Source organism: Protomyctophum parallelum (genome assembly GCF_964188405.1).
Source record: "Protomyctophum parallelum genome assembly, chromosome: 14".
Classification (NCBI taxonomy): domain Eukaryota; kingdom Metazoa; phylum Chordata; class Actinopteri; order Myctophiformes; family Myctophidae; genus Protomyctophum; species Protomyctophum parallelum.
The window spans coordinates 7,013,119-7,030,556 of NC_139709.1; the positions used below are offsets into that span (position 1 = coordinate 7,013,119).

General features: G+C 42.5%; 4 protein-coding genes across 4 annotated transcripts; all 4 read left to right on the forward strand.

The window, feature by feature from the left end:
* Positions 1-4,009: 4,009 nt before the first annotated feature.
* On the forward strand, positions 4,010-4,387 carry LOC310871511 (histone H2B 1/2-like; the record flags this gene model as incomplete). Its single annotated transcript, XM_083783073.1, has 1 exon — positions 4,010-4,387. The coding sequence occupies one exon, from the start codon at positions 4,010-4,012 to the stop codon at positions 4,385-4,387; it is 378 nt and encodes a 125-aa protein (XP_083639199.1).
* Positions 4,388-10,886: 6,499 nt separating this feature from the next.
* Positions 10,887-11,297, forward strand: LOC310870010 (histone H3.2; the record flags this gene model as incomplete). The annotated part of the gene is made up of 1 exon (XM_083781016.1): positions 10,887-11,297. One exon carries the CDS (start codon positions 10,887-10,889, stop codon positions 11,295-11,297), a length of 411 nt encoding a protein of 136 aa, XP_083637142.1.
* Positions 11,298-14,782: 3,485 nt separating this feature from the next.
* On the forward strand, positions 14,783-15,388 carry LOC310871506 (histone H1-like; the record flags this gene model as incomplete). The annotated part of the gene is made up of 1 exon (XM_083783068.1): positions 14,783-15,388. One exon carries the CDS (start codon positions 14,783-14,785, stop codon positions 15,386-15,388), a length of 606 nt encoding a protein of 201 aa, XP_083639194.1.
* A 921-nt stretch (positions 15,389-16,309) lies between these two features.
* LOC310871029 (histone H4) lies at positions 16,310-16,621 on the forward strand (the record flags this gene model as incomplete). Its single annotated transcript, XM_083782462.1, has 1 exon — positions 16,310-16,621. One exon carries the CDS (start codon positions 16,310-16,312, stop codon positions 16,619-16,621), a length of 312 nt encoding a protein of 103 aa, XP_083638588.1.
* Positions 16,622-17,438: the final 817 nt, after the last annotated feature.

Consider the following 17,438-nt stretch of genomic DNA (forward strand, 5'->3'; position numbering starts at 1 on the left):
ATTCATAGTCCTGGTAAGAGACATTTTAGTATAAATCCTAATCAGCGTTGGCTTTTCAAAGTTGAGGTGGGGGTTGAGCATGTTTCTAGTATTTTGGGGGAAATGTTCAAAGTTGTGTTAAATGTGTATTACTTTCAATTTGGCCAATAGTGCAGCAGCTAAGCAAAACGATCGTTCAGTTTGTAATAAAAGCATGACATTTGGTACACGTATAGCCAAAGGCATTATACAAAGATTTGGATGTGGACCCATCTTGAATTTTTAACATGGTGCCCATAGCAGCCATTTCTCAAGATGGCCGCCAAATGAAAAAGGCCTTTTGTGGTGGTTCTGGACAACCGTGGGTCCGACCGACACTGGGCACTGCACTCCCTGTGGGGGTGTGGAACGTGTGTGTCGAATTTGAAGTCGGTGGGGCAAACGGTTCTCGAGTTACGTGGATTACAGATGTACAGACACACACAGACTTGAATATATGTCAATGGGCAATGCCCATTGTGTTTTCTTTAGATGAAGGGTAAGAAGAGAGAGATGTGATGTCAGGTGGTGTGGGCTAAGATGTGGTCAGGGCTAATATAAAGTATATGAGATGTACAGTAAGTGCAAAGAGAGATGGTGAGGGAGGGAGAAAATTATTTGTACCAATTGACTAGACAGTAGACAGTAGTGTAACAGGTTAAGGTGAGTATAGAGATGGAAATGTTCTAGCAAGCGAAGCCAGTGTATTGAGAATATGGGACATATGTGTCAGGAGTTATTTGTGAGAGGGAAGATGTATACGATGGTAGTGAGACCAGCCATGCTGTACGGTTGGAAACGGTGGCACTGATGAAAAGGAGGCACAGCTGGAGGTGGCAGAATTAAGGATGCTATGGTTCTCATTAGGAGTGAAAAGGAAGGACATTATCAGAAATTACTGAATTTGGGGATAAAGCAAGAGAGGTGAGTTTGAGATGGTTTAGACATGTGAAAAGGAGGGATGAGGGTACATTGGGAGAAGGATGCTGAATATGTAGCTGCCAGGTAAGAGGATGGCCAAAGACGAGGTTTAAGGATGCTGTGAGAGATGACATGAAGGTGGCAGGTCACAGAGGAAGATGCAGAAAACAAAACCAAATGGGTTCCATGTGTGGTCCAGCCCTATGGAATGTAAAATTCAAGCATGTGCTAATGAAAAGTATTTAAATATATAGTTTTGATGCTCATCCTAGATCCTACTACTATAGGGGATGCAAAGCAATATGCCCGTTTATCCGTCCGACTTCTCCTACCAAATCACTCCGTTAGTACACATCTCTCTATGCACAAAAAATGATGCATGCCACAGAAAACCATCTGCACTACATTGCATCCATGTCATATTTACTGTACAAATATTGCTTTTGTATGACATACTGTTATTGCGCAACATTTCACTGTGACGCAAATTACATTACAATTTCCACATTAACCGACCCCTCCCCTTTTCCCTGCGCGTGCACACACACATGGTACTGTACAGTACACTACAGTATGTTACAGTACAGTACAGTACGGTACAGTAACGTGCGGTACGGCACTGTACAGTACAGTAGAGTATGGTACAGTATGATACCATAAAGTATGGTACAGTACGATGCAGTACGGTACAGTGCAGTACAGTGTGGTACAGTACGGTACAGTATGGTACTGTGCAGTACGGTACAGTACAGTACGGTACGGTACAGTATGATGCAGTACAGTACCGTACAGTACAGTACAATACAGTACGGTACAGTATGATACCATACAGTAAGGTACAGTACAGTATGATACCGTACAGTAAGGTACAGTACGGTACGGTATGGTATGGTACGGTACGGTACGGTACGGTACGGTACAGTGCAGTACAGTACCGTATGATACCATACAGTAAGGTGCAGTATGGTACAGTATGATGCCCTACAGTGCCGTACAGTATTATACAGTATGGTACAGTACATCACAAAGGTATAGCCAAATATATGCTGAAATGCAAAATCAGTCTAATATTGGTGGCCATCTTGAAATGAATGGCCGCCATCTTCTCTCACAATATGGCTGTTAGCCACTGTAGTAATATGAGTATTGTGAGACAGAAGGACGCTTCTTAGAAATTACAAAGTTCCTAATTCAAATTCTGCATCAAGAATACTGTATCATTCAAGACAGAGATCATCCATATTTAACCAGTCTGAAAAATGGCGGCCATTTTGAATTTTCATTGAAAATGTTATATTATCCAAAAGAAACATTTACCAAGTACTATGCATGGAAATATGTCCAAATATGTCTCGAATATCATATTATATCCATCACTCATAAGAAAACGGTTGTTGCTGGTGGCCATTTTGAAAAATGGCTGCTATGGGCGCCATGTTGAAAATTCAAGGTGGGTCCACATCCAAATCTTTTTAGAATGCCTTTGGCTATAAGTGTACCAAATTTCATGCTTTTATCACAAACTGAACGATTCATTGATATAGTGGAGCTAAGCTGCTGTACTACAACTCACATGTGCACATCATTCATGTTCATTCATCAATTTGTAACCCTTGCATTGTGGGAGACTAATGCAATGTATATTCAATCTTTATTTAAAAAACAATACAAATACTGTATATCATTGGAGTTGCATTGTGTGAAGGCTATAATAAGTCAGTAAAACTGTGTGTGACCTGTGCGTGCTACTTACTATGAATTATCTCAGACACCCATTCACGGGAATTAATATCATTAGTTTAGCAGTAATTTGATAGTAATAATCCAAATCACTTGTTGGGGTTACTATGAAAGGCAAAGCCAATTTTATTTCAACAAGGCAATTCAATGTGCTTTACACAGAACACCAAGCAAAGGACATTTGTGAAAATGACAAGGATTTGTGAAATGACATTAGAATACTGAATTCAGTAGTGTATGCATTACTGTTCAATCAACGACTTTGGAATAATTGAAAGTTGAAACTTACCAAAATCCTCTGGCCTTTAATGAAGGGCTTTTTGTGCTGTTAAACATTACACACACACACACACACACAGACACCAATTGCCCCTGGAGGGGTAACGAATACAATAGTTAGGATAGAAAACATAATAGCAGATCTACAAGCTGACAGTGCAAAACATTGAAACAGATGTAGGCGAACATAGTACATAGCCAACTCAGTTCAACCTTCCAAATATCTAGAGGTTAAGAAGACAGTAGCCTCTGACTGAATGTCTCAATAAAGTTTATTGGTAAACATCATTGAATAACTATGCATTTGGATGTTTCTTACAATTCAAGAGGACCGCTCTGTATAAAAAACAAACAAAACATTATCTTTATTGAATGTTGAATGTTTTAAAACAAACATTGAACTAAAAACAAACATGAATTATCCCTTTTTAAAACAAACATTACAGGAAGGGATAAAAACAACTATCAAAACAACACAACAGTTTATATTACTTCTGGTAAAGCTTGTACTCTGTCTGGATGAATGAAATTTGGTGCCAATAAAGAACATGTTAATTCATGTAGTACTTAATCCGGTTCCTGGTTTCAGCAGGCCGGTTTCTGTCAGGTGGGACCTGAGACATGAGACCCACTCAGTTTATCATTATCTTACGTTGCAATATTCAGAATACAGTGTTTCCCGGTATAGTTAGGTAAAGTTAGCTTGGCATGGCAAATTAATATGCAGATATATATATACCTTTATAATGGGGAAATGTGGGTGTCAAAACACATTATGATAAAAAGGGGATTTAAATTATACATTTACCATACATATTAATAATGTATAAAGGGGCTATTATATTTAGCCCCTCACAATGTTACAGGGACAATAGAGCACACAAGCGGGAAAACATATACAGAAAACAAAGACTCTTTGTGGCAGGATCAGCCAATCATATGCTAGGAGTCCCACGCTTCATTTGGATTGGCTCTGTATAAATAGTGGTACGAGAGCGCCCTCACACACATTCTTCACTGCAACTGAACTATTCTCTTGAATACAACCACGATGCCTGAAGTAGCAAAACCAGCGCCCAAGAAGGGCTCCAAGAAGGGCGCCGTCTCCAAGACCGCCACGAAGGGTGGCAAGAAGCGCAGAAAGGGAAGGAAGGAGAGCTACGCCATCTACATATACAAGGTCCTGAAGCAGGTCCATCCCGACACCGGTGTCTCTTCCAAGGCCATGGGCATCATGAACTCCTTCGTCAACGACATCTTTGAGCGCATCGCCGGTGAAGCCTCCAAACTGGCTAACTACAACAAGCGCCGCACCATCACATCCAGGGAGATTCAGACCGCCGTCCGCCTGCTGCTCCCCGGTGAGCTGGCCAAGCACGCCGTGTCTGAAGGCACCAAGGCTGTGACCAAGTACACCAGCTCCAAGTAAACTCTTCTGTCTGCTCTAAACACAACGGTCCTTTTAAGGACCACCCATCTTTTCCAAGAAGAGTTCATCCAAATACTATACGCAAATGGCCTTTTCACAGCCTGTAGGCTAAACCAGTTAGTCCAAGTCAGTCTTCTGACGCTGTTCTGAATAACTGCTAATACTGCGCATTAATTTGCAAGCAACAAAAGTGGGTGTCAACATTTGTATGAACTTATTGCTCCACTAAGTACAAGTCTGACATTAACGTGTGAATGTGCTTAATTACCAGATGTCATGCAACAATTACACTAAAAGAATTGAGCATAAATGTACATTGGACCTCATGTAGAATAGAGCGGGAAAATGCATTAACTACCACGAAGCAGTGTGTTCATTTCACTTTCCCCCCCCATTCAAACTGAAGAAATTAAGTTAACTGTTATGATTGCAGACATGTGGACAGACTGGATAAATATAAAAGTGCATTTAGAATATTGGAAATTAATCTTATGCCGAAACAGTGGGTGGCTCTTAAAAGAGCCTTTGTGGGAGTTCAGTCGAGTTAAGTAGGTTTATTTCTTGGCGGCTTTCTCGGTCTTCTTGGGCAGCAGAACAGCCTGGATGTTGGGCAGCACACCGCCCTGAGCGATGGTCACTCCACCCAGCAGTTTGTTGAGCTCCTCGTCGTTGCGGACGGCCAGCTGGAGGTGACGGGGGATGATACGACTCTTCTTGTTGTCACGGGCAGCATTTCCAGCTAACTCCAGGATCTCAGCGGTCAGATACTCGAGGACAGCCGCCAGATAGACCGGGGCGCCGGCACCGACTCTCTGGGCATAGTTGCCTTTACGCAGCAACCTGTGGACACGACCCACGGGGAACTGGAGCCCGGCACGGGATGAGCGGGTCTTAGCCTTCTGCCTGACCTTTCCTCCAGTTTTTCTTTTTTCTTTTTATATATACTTTATTGAAAATTATTCAGGGTTTACAGTTTATGCAAAATTACACATACACATAAGTTACAAAAATATAAAAATATATAAATCAATGCATTTCAATACAATTTTTTTTTTTTTTTTTTTTTTTACAATGTTAGTAGGTGCCATGGTGTCAGTTTCTTTTTTCGTGTGTCAAGAGTTCTTTGTCTTTTTAGTTCAGTTTGGATTTGTTTGAAGACCACCTCTCCCGAGATGGTCTCCTGGTGAATTACCATGGCACACCTGGTTTTCCACAGTTTGTTTACCACAGTGCAAATTACATACCAGTAAAAATCTTGTTCCACAGCAGACATTCTTTCTTCGAACACCCCATACATGGCAGCATTATAGTTGATCTTAAGTTTAAAACCAATTTGTGGCATTTTCCCCCATACAAAGCTAGACCTTTGGCAGTCCACTAGCAGGTGTTCAACTGTCTCATCTGCACCACAATTTAAAATTGGGCATTTAATGGTTCTAACGAAGCAGCTCCATTTTACAACTGCTCGTACAGCTAGTCTTCTCACGGAGACCAGCCACATGACGTCTCTGTTCTTTTCAGAGATATTTTTACTACTAGAATTTTTAATACACACCCGCTTTTGATTTTCATCCAGATATTTGTAGGGAAAAATGCCACCATATAAGTCATCACATATCTTACCATATATACATTTACTAGTCATAGCAGTCCAGTCAATATTTAAATGTGCAGAGTTTGACATCAAATCACCATACATGACTTTAAAATACGGAAAGGAGCTTCTTGCCCGACCCTTCTTTTTGGTCCAGCTCAGAGCCTCCCCTATCCACATAGCCCTCCTTTTAAAGCCAGCTGCTACATTTTTACAAAAAGAAATTTTCAGTTTAAGTCCTAAGTCCACAGCCCCAAGGCCTCCATTATTTCTACTCTTATATAATAAGTTTCTCTTTGTAACTTCCCTAGTGGTTCCCCATAAGAAATTGACTAGTGTTTTATTTATGTATTTCAGTGTCTGGTCCTTGGGAGGGAATATAGTCGCCAAAAAAAGCAGTCTTGCCAAGACATATGTCTTAATAATTATAATCTTTGTTCTATAACAGCAAGATTTGTTTTCCCATTTTTCTAAGTCCTCCTTTATTTCTTTATTTTTATTATCCCAGTTCTGTTCATAACTGCCATTATTACTAAACTTTACCCCGAGGACTGTCATTGTTTCCGTGTCCTTTATATTTAGATTTGGCTTTGCCTCACCCCTCCCGAACCAGACACCTTCAGTTTTATCATGATTTAACCTGGAACCCGAGATCTCTTCGTAAAGTGCCAAGTGCTCATGTACAAAGTCTAATTCATTCTTGTTTTTAATTATGATGGTGATATCGTCAGCATAGGCCAAAACAACGACCCTCTCTCCACCACTAGTTTTTATACCTGTGAGTCTTTTATCATTCTTGATCTTGTTTAATAACGGATTAATAGCTAAGATATAAAGTGCAGCGGACAGGGGGCACCCTTGTTTTACACCCCTCTTAATTTCAAATGTCTCTGTTAGAACACCATTTACATTAACTTGCACTGTGGACTTGGCGTACAGCAATTTGATCAAATTAATAAAATCATGATGAAAACCATATACCTTTAATACCTCCCACAAATACTCTCTGGATATAAAATCAAAAGCCTTTTTTTGATCTAAGCTTATAATAAAGAAACCCTCATTTGTATACCCACTTGTTATATCTCTTAAAATACCTAAGTTATCCCACATCAACCTTCCCTTAATAGCACATGTCTGTTCTTTTTCAACAAGTTTTTCCAAGTCTGTATTTAATCGATTAACTATTATTTTTGCAAGTATTTTATAGTCAACATTCATTAACGTAACATGTCTCCAATTATCTAAGTTATATGAAGACCCTTTTTTATATATAAGCGATATAACACCATGGTAGAAGGATGAATGCATTTTGCCTTCCTTGATCCCATCATTATATACAGAGGTTAGCATATGTACTAATTCATTTGTGCAGGAGAGATAAAACTCATTAGGCAGGCCATCGGGGCCTGGGGATTTACCCTTACTCAACTGGACAATTGCGTCCCTCACCTCCTGATTGGTGATTTCCCCACCCGTAGAGTTACGGCCAACCTCCCTCAAATCAACGGAATCAAGGAAAGCATGCAATTTATATTCATCAATCGTCGTTTTCTGGTACATTTTTTCACAAAGCTTCCTAACAGTTTCTCTTTTCATCTTCTCATCTTCTACCATATCACCATTTTCATTTAAAATCGCACTGACATGTTTACTTTGGAGTTTCTTTTTATGCATATTAATAAGCCAAAGTGCATTGCTGGACGCATTTGTGTCACCCATGCCTGCCTGTAGGCGGAGGCCCTGGGAGACATCATTTAATTTGGCCAATTCAGATTCCATTTCAGTTAGTTTATCATTATCCTCATCCGTTCTATTTGCCTTAGTTTTTAGATTTATATAATCAGCCATTAATATACTGTATATTTCGTTTAGCTCTTGATTCAATCTTTTACATTTGTATTTAAAGTAGTATCTTAGTCTATCTTTAGTGATTTCCCATAAATCAACATATGAGTTAGTCAAGACATTTAAGCTTTTGGCAATAACCACTTCTTTTTTTAACTCTGTAAGCACATCATTATTATTTAAACAGTTCACGTTTAATTTCCAAAACCCCTTCTTTTCTGTCTTGCCAAACCTCAAGAGAACTACTACTGCTAGGTGATCTGAATTGACCAAGACACGTGTCTTATAGTATATAGGGATAATATCATCATTTACATATATACGGTCTATCCTCGTCTTGACATTAGTGTCAAAGCGAGTATAGCCGACCTCAGTTGGATGCAACATCCTAAAAACGTCACTCACTCCACAAGATTCGCTCATTGCTTTAAGAGCAATACCTTCCCTATTGCGAGCCCGGGCATTCAAGTGTTGAGCCGAAATCCTGTCGTTATCATCGGTGTATGCATTAAAATCTCCACATAGTATGGTAAAAAAACCAACTGTTAATAACTCATATAATTTCTTAAACATTCGTACTTTCGTTGCTGCATCCGGAGGAGTATACACATTTATAATTCTCATTTTTAAGTTTTGATAAAAACAATCTACTAATAAGATTCTCCCTGGAATAATTTCTCTTGCTCTTATAATTTCAGCTTTACTCTTAAAAAATATACCTATACCATCAGCCTTATCTGTGCCAATAGATATAATTGAAGTGCCCTTTTCCCACTTTAACGTTACGTCTGCAATGTCCTCCTGAGCAGTTAGCCGCAGCTCTTGTGCGCATATAATATCATATGTAGTATTGTGTAATATGTCCATTTTCATCTTTCTATTTTCCATCGACTTGATACCTCTCACGTTACAAGTAACGATAGAGAGTGTAGACATTTATAATATTAAGTTAAGTAAAGGCATTCATTTCCTTTTGTATCTTTTGTCAAGATCATTCGCCAGAGGCGACGTGAGTCGCTTCTGTTTGGCACTCACTTGTTGTGAAGCTCTCGGTGTTTCTTCCTCTGTAGCAGCGAGGGTGAGCTCCCCTCCACTAAACGCCATCTCGCTGCTTCTTGAGTTGCCACTACTCAGCTCGTCGCTTGCCGAGTCATACTCGGACTCATCGCCTCGCTCCTCCTGCTGTTGCTCACCGGTCCCCCCCTCATCCCCCACGCCTGAGGAATCAGACCAGGCCGGAAGCAGCTCGTTGACAGCCCTCTCTAGTTGTCTGACAGCCTCCTCCGTCTCCTCCGCTGCTGCGATCTCTGGAAGACAGGGAGCAGTAGCCTCTCTGGCTCTTTCTGCCACCGCTCTCATGTTGCTTGCGGCGAAACTGCCGTTCCCACGTCCTCTTCCTCTTCCTCTCATAGGCGCGGCTTGTTGTTGGAAAGCACACGCTGCCATCTCACCAGTCACCTGCCGCTGGATCGCCGTTATCTCCTCCTCCGCACAGTCCGGACCTGCCTCCTCCCCCGGTACCTCGTCTCCCGGGATCACCAGTAGTGCAGGCTCGGTGCGGCTCTGCCCACTGTCAGCCGACAGTGGGGTGCTGGCGTCAGCCGGTGGCGGCGGTCTGGTGCGCCTCAGTAGACCGATGACTCGGTTCTGCTGCTCCTCGGCTCGCTCTTTCCTCTCTGCTCGTGCCTTGTTGCTGTAGGACTGAGGGCACTGGAAGAATGAGTGCCCCCTCTCTCCACACAGGCTGCATTCAGCGTCATTAGAACATTCTTTGGCTTTGTGGCCCAAAGTCCCACATCTCCAGCACTTCACCTGCGTGCATTCTCGGACCTGGTGCTCCGTGCTGTTGCACACAAAACACCGCGTCTGCTGCCCAGGGTAATAAATCCGCCCGTTGTATGGGCCCAAGGAAATAGAGCTTGGCAGTGACAAACGTTGGTTTTTTTCGTCACGTTTGAGTTCAACCTTGTACTTCCGTACCCCATACCAGATCCCGAACTCGTCGACTGGCTTGTATGGCTGCTCTTTGATGTTACAGTACCGTTTTAGGTACAGATCCACATCATGGTCTGAGACCCGGCCGGTCCAGAACTTCACCACAACGTTCACTGTCCCTATATTGACTGAGGATTCAATGGACCAGTCTATCCATGCATCCCGCAGTTTGTCAGTCTCATACTGCTCCAGGAAGCGGCGGAGTGTCGACTCCTGGTAGAAACATAGTTCAAACTCACGTCGGTTTGGCAAAGCAATAAATGAATAGATGTCCTTGGCACAGACTAAGTTCGATTTGAACAAAAGTTCTTTGCCGACAAACTCCCTTGTCGGGAGCTCAGCCTCACCAGTGAACTTAAGCCTTGCCCAGTTATTAACGAACTGGGAGGCAAAAGACGCCATAGCTAGGGCATAGCTAGGGCTCGCTTTTTGCGCGAGCAGCGCGACCAAACATTTTCCTACCTTGCCTTAACCTGACATTTTCAGTAGTAAAGAAGTAAATAGTAAGTAGTAAAGTAGTAAATAATTAATAATTAATAATTAAAGACAGAAAATTCCTCCCTTGCCTCGACCTGACATTTTGAGCAGTAATGTAGTTGAAGATAGAAAATTGAATCTAAACTCTGACTCTTCCCAAAGACGGATGTTCTTGACCACACGTCTCTCAGAGCAAGTGGGATAAAATATTATCCATGCAATATGACACTAAGGGCTGTATTTGTATTGTGCGTGTCTTAAGTACCAGGTCTTATTCCCTAACTTGAGTAAACTAAAGACCTGGAGGCGTGATCAATGCTCTTTAAACAAGTTGTATTGTTGCAAAAAGGGAGCAAACTGCTGCATTCAAGTGCAAGGCACATTTTAGTTCATCATCATCCCATTTCATCCATATTCCGTAAGAGTTCTCCAATCGGTGCCAGTGATGCATGGTACCTCCCCAAACAAGGAGGTTCCTGACTACTGACTAATCAGAGGACGATGGCGTCATCGAGGCGCTCATAAAAGGCAGCAGTTTGCTCTGAGAAAATTATTCTACTACTCAGAGCTTTGATAGATTAAGCAATGGCAAGAACTAAGCAGACAGCTCGTAAGTCGACCGGCGGCAAAGCCCCCAGGAAGCAGCTCGCCACCAAGGCAGCGCGTAAAAGCGCGCCGGCCACCGGTGGAGTGAAGAAGCCCCACCGTTACCGTCCCGGTACAGTGGCTCTGAGGGAGATCCGTCGTTACCAGAAATCCACCGAGCTGCTGATCCGCAAGCTGCCCTTCCAGCGCCTGGTGAGGGAGATCGCCCAGGACTTCAAGACCGACCTGCGCTTCCAGAGCTCAGCCGTCATGGCTCTCCAGGAGTCCGCAGAGGCTTATCTGGTCGGTCTGTTTGAAGACACCAACCTGTGCGCCATCCACGCCAAGAGGGTGACCATCATGCCCAAAGACATCCAGCTGGCCCGTCGTATCCGTGGAGAACGTGCTTAAACAAATCCGTCACTGTCACAACCCCAAAACGGCTCTTTTAAGAGCCACCAAATGTGTTATTTAAAGATTAATTATTCCCTTACATTTTTATACAGTGTACATGGTTACATGCACAAAATGTATTCAGAATTAATTCCGAACAGATTCATTCCCAGCTGTACATGGAACCTGAATACAAGTATTCCTATCGTTAACATGACAAATTCATTCGGGATATAACGGCTATTATCTGATCAAATAAATATATATTTTGAAGCGCAGTCCCTGCAACCACACACGGCCTCCACCCAGAACAAAAACATAGCATCCATAGTTCCATACACTGAAATTGGCAATGGCACTGTAATTAGCTGATGGGTTTGTAAATAGGGGGGGGGAAATTACTGGTATATTTGTATTTTTCGAATGGGTAAAATAGCGCATTTCTGCATGGGCATTAAGCACTATAGTCTACTAAGGGCAGACATGTGTAAAATAATATTGTATTCCAAACTCCCAGTATGGGAATGGGATATTCTATTCCAATTTGAGGTCTTGAGCATTTTTATTCTGATGACTAGAATGAGTCCATTCATTCCGAATGAATTTCTGCATTATTTGGCGGACACTTGACCTAATTTCTCCTTTCATTGTCGATGGCAAATATGAGACGTGGACAAAAGTGTTTATAGGAGGGGCTCAAAAATCACACCTGTGTGAAGTGAGGGGCTCTCTTATCATCATACATCATCTCATTCTGGCCAATCACAATTCATGTCCTCGTCTTCAATGTTTGTGTTAGCACAAACACTCAGAACTGGCCATTCATTGTCAATGACATGTCATGTTTGTATTGGGACAATGACGTAAAACTGGCCATTCATTGTCAATGGCATTTCATGTTTGTGTTAGGACAAAGTTTGTGTTTACACGCACACCAAAGTCTTTGACATCCCCTCAAAAAACAACAACACTGCAAGTCTGTGACTGTGTGATCGTGTAGATTTGCTATTCTTAAAACAATTTGAAAATATGGTTTAAAGTGATGTTGGTGCTGTTTATCAGCATTACTAGGGGAAAAGAATACATCCTGACTGACCAAAATAATCACAACCTTTCAGACTCTTATGTTGAACTGGCACAATTCCCCCCTCTGCCACTCAGGTGGAAGAGCGCATCACTGCATGCCTGGCTGACATCTCACAGTGGATGTCCTCCAACCACCTCAAGCTGAACCCAGACAAGACTGAGCTTCTCTTCTTCCCAGCTAAGTCCTGCCCTATGCGGGAGCTAACTATTTCCGTAGACAACGCCCTGGTAACGTCTGTCCCAACAGCCAGGAATCTTGGTGTTGTCCTGGATAGTCAGCTCTCGTTCAAAGCTCACATCACAGCTGTCACTCGATCATGTAGGTTCACACTCTATAACATACGACGAATTAGACCGTTCCTCACCCAGGAATCAGCCCAGCTCCTAATCCAGACAACAGTCTTGTCAAAACTCGACTATTGTAACTCCCTCCTTACTGGCCTACCAGCATGTGCACTTAAGCCTCTCCAGCTGATCCAAAATGCAGCAGCTCGCTTGGTCTTCAACCAGCCAAAATTCTCACATGTCTCCCCCCTGCTCCGCTCCCTCCACTGGCTCCCGGTCGCTGCCCGCACAGAATACAAAACTCTGATGCTGGCATTCAAAGCAACCAAAGGTATGGCTCCCCCATATCTTACAAGTATGATTGAACCCTACAAACCCTCCCGCGCACTCAGATCAGCCAACGCAGGGAAACTGGAAGTACCCTCACTAAAAACGCCGGGCCAACGCTCCACACGTCCCAAACTCTTCTCCCTTCTGGCTCCAAAACTGTGGAATGCACTTCCCATTGCAGTCAGAACTGCAGCATCACTCCCAATCTTCCGCCGTAGCCTGAAAACCCACCTTTTCAGACTCCATCATGGCCCATAGCACTTACCCTAACCCCTTAGATAGCATTTCTGTTGGCTTAGATAGCATTTGACACAGACTTATAGCATGTTATGTAGACAGCACTATAATTGTATTGTATATAGTTATAGCACGCCATAGTACATATGTATAGCATAGTAGTAAATATGTATAGTTTATATGTATAGTGTATGTATAGTTTCATTATATAGATATTCCACTGTTACTTTCTTAGCTTACGCATGTTTCATGATATTGATAAATGCTTTTATGTGATGTATTCCCATGCTTTTGTTCTTGCTTAAATGTAAGTCGCTCTGGATTAAGAGCGTCTGCTAAATGCCTAAATTGTAAATTGTAAATTGTATACTGGAGAAAGAAAACAGTTTGATCTGGCACATCACTGCATTCATTCCATGATGTTAACTTGAGTCCAGCTGTGTGAGGCTCCATAACCATAACCAAGCTTGTCTCAAAGTCGCCTCACCTAAATATGCACTGCCACCTCTGTCATGAATTCATCCATTACTACTATCACTGTTGAGAACAGGTTACATATAAGTAGTTATTATTGGCCTCATTGATCATGAAACTTATAGCTGAATAAATATTGAAAGTGTGGGTGGCTCTGAAAAGAATACATATGAAGTAGTGTACATAAAATACATTCTAGTCTCCATGTTGTCCATAATGTGACACTACAACAAATACTTTTGTATTAATACAAAAGTATAGTCTACTAGTGTACACACCAGTTTAAGTTAAGTAATTCATGCCAAAATACAACATCATGTTCCAAAGTCACATTTGTTTGCCTACATCATCACATTATTGTTAGTGGTAATGCATGGAAGGAGTGTAGGCATATCAGTGAAAGTGTATGTGTGCCATAACCAAATACATATACATGCACAAATACATGCAGTTGATTGAAGATGAAAACACGTGTCGTTTTCTGTATTTTGATAGCAATACGTTTTTGAACACAAATTGATCAAGTGTTACAACCTCTGTCATTGGAAGTTAGTATCAACTCCACCAAGCTGTTCTCAACTGGAGTGTGTTTACTTGTGTCAGAAAACCTTCTGTTTGTAGGAAAACGGAAGACAAAACAAAAGTATAGTTTATGTTATTGCGTCGCCATGCATGTCTGCTAAGACGAGTTTGAGTATCATTGTTAATTTATCGTAGTTTAAAATGTTTTAGAAGACAAATTGTCTAGTAAACACTGGTGTCGGACTGTGGAAGGGTGGCGTTTTTATCATATAACTTAAAAACTAGAGTGCCGTTTTCATCTCAGATGTATTCATGTAAAAAAGGAACATGTGTGTTAACTGGTCAGCTCTTTGTTGCATTACATAATATACCCAGTAGATAGTTATATGATGTTTTAATCGAGGAGAAAACACAAAAGTGTCACATTAAGATACTACAGTAGAGCTGCTGTATGTGTTGAGTCTACATGGTTCTCATGTTGTGTTTAAGTCCAGCCCCTTCAGTGCGTTCAGCATCACTCTGAGAGTTTACTTTAGAGAAGGAACAGCAACCTACTATCCGAAAGAGTAATGGCAGAAGTCGCTCCAGCACCAGCTCCGGCCAAGGCCTCCAAGAAGAAGGCAGCACCCCGACCCAAGAAGACCGGCCCCAGCGTCGCTGAGCTGGTCGTCGAGGCCGTGTCCGCCTCCAAGGAGCGGAGCGGTGTCTCTCTCGCTGCGGTCAAGAAGGCTCTGGCTGCCGGCGGCTACGATGTGGAGAAGAACAAGGTCCGCGTTAAGACCGCCGTCAAGAGCCTGGTCACCAAAGGCACCCTGGTCCAGCTCAAAGGCACCGGCGCGTCTGGCTCCTTCAAGATTAACAAGGCAGAAGCGGTGAAGGTAAAGAAACCTGCTGCTAAGAAAGCAGTCAAAGCAAAGAAGCCCGCTGCAGCTAAGAAACCCGCAGCGGCTAAGAAATCACCCAAGAAGGCGGCAGCAAAGAAGCCCGTAGCTGCCAAGAAATCACCCAAGAAAGCCAAGAAGCCTGCCGCCAAGAAAGTAGTAGCTAAAAGCCCGAAGAAGGCCACCAAGAGCCCTAAGAAAGTGGCTAAGAAGCCCGCAGCAGCCAAGAAGGCTCCAGCCAAGAAGGTTGCCAAACCCAAGGCAGCAAAGAAGGCAGCTCCCAAAAAGAAGTAAACCATCTGCTCCATATTTATACCCACAAAAGGCTCTTTTAAGAGCCAACCACATTGTTTTATAAGAGTATCTTATCCTCGCTATAATGGTGATCATGTGAGCACCAGGCAGTTTAACCTGTGTGTTAGAATGAATGAGCGAATAATTTATTTTCGTGTCCAGACCAATTGACCCATCCCTCTTATCAGACAGCAATTCAAAAACGACAAAACAATAACATTCAATAACAACAGCCATAATACAATACTGTGTGTTAGAAGTCAAACATCACGCAATTAAAAGGCCATGAGTTCTAATCCGGCATTTCTCCTCACCTAGTTTTGCTGAACCATGAATCAGTTTGGTTCAAATCAACATTGAATAGTGGACAATGACATATACCGGTAGTTCCAAATCATAAAGGCCTACAATACATTATCGAGAGTACAGTACAGCATAGGACAATAAGCCATGAATTCATGGAATGTTATTATTTATGCCTTCCAAGGGTTTTTACAAATGTTTACATATACATTATTGTATTAGTCTCTTGCATGATAATATTATTTAATATTTAATAATAATATCTCAAATTTAGGTAGCGCTTTTCTGAGTAGTGAGTACCCAAATACACTTTACACATGAGGGGCAAGAAGAAGCAACATGTAAAATCAACTTTATTAGGGAGTTAAAAAGAAGAAGAATGCCAAGGAATAAAACCAATAAAAACAGGGAAAGCAATATTAGAGTGGCAAAAATATTGACAAAGTAGGAGTATGTGTGTGTGTGTGGGGGGGGGGGGTGCACATTGGCAACGCCCACGCAGCTCTCTCTGTGCCTGTCCTCCCTTACGTCCTCATAACACACATAAAAAGGCAAGGCTCTGAGCTCTCAAATCATTCCATTTTATAACTTCAACTACACTACTACTCATTACTCAAAATGTCAGGTCGAGGCAAGGGAGGAAAAGGTCTTGGAAAAGGAGGCGCCAAGCGTCATCGCAAGGTTCTTCGTGATAACATTCAGGGAATCACCAAGCCCGCTATCCGCCGTCTGGCTCGCCGTGGCGGAGTGAAGCGTATCTCCGGTCTGATCTACGAGGAGACCCGCGGTGTCCTCAAGGTGTTCCTGGAGAACGTGATTCGTGACGCCGTCACCTACACCGAGCACGCCAAGAGAAAGACCGTGACCGCCATGGATGTTGTCTATGCTCTGAAGAGACAGGGACGCACTCTGTACGGATTCGGAGGTTAACAACGCTGACTTGATCTAATCTACCAACAACCCAAAGGCTCTTTTAAGAGCCACCCACACCTTCTTTAAAGAGTATTACTCAGTTTTCTAACTCCAACTACAGCTCAACTCAAAAATGTCAGGCCGAGGAAAAGGAGGAATTTTCTGTCTTTAATTATTAATTATTTACTACTTTACTACTTACTATTTACTTCTTTACTACTGAAAATGTCAGGTTAAGGCAAGGTAGGAAAATGTTTGGTCGCGCTGCTCGCGCAAAAAGCGAGCCCTAGCTATGCCCTAGCTATGGCGTCTTTTGCCTCCCAGTTCGTTAATAACTGGGCAAGGCTTAAGTTCACTGGTGAGGCTGAGCTCCCGACAAGGGAGTTTGTCGGCAAAGAACTTTTGTTCAAATCGAACTTAGTCTGTGCCAAGGACATCTATTCATTTATTGCTTTGCCAAACCGACGTGAGTTTGAGCTATGTTTCTACCAGGAGTCGACACTCCGCCGCTTCCTGGAGCAGTATGAGACTGACAAACTGCGGGATGCATGGATAGACTGGTCCATTGAATCCTCAGTCAATATAGGGACAGTGAACGTGGTGGTGAAGTTCTGGACCGGCCGGGTCTCAGACCATGATGTGGATCTGTACCTAAAACGGTACTGTAACATCAAAGAGCAGCCATACAAGCCAGTCGACGAGTTCGGGATCTGGTATGGTGTACGGAAGTACAAGGTTGAACTCAAACGTGACGAAAAAAACCAACGTTTGTCACTGCCAAGCTCTATTTCCTTGGGCCCATACAACGGGCGGATTTATTACCCTGGGCAGCAGA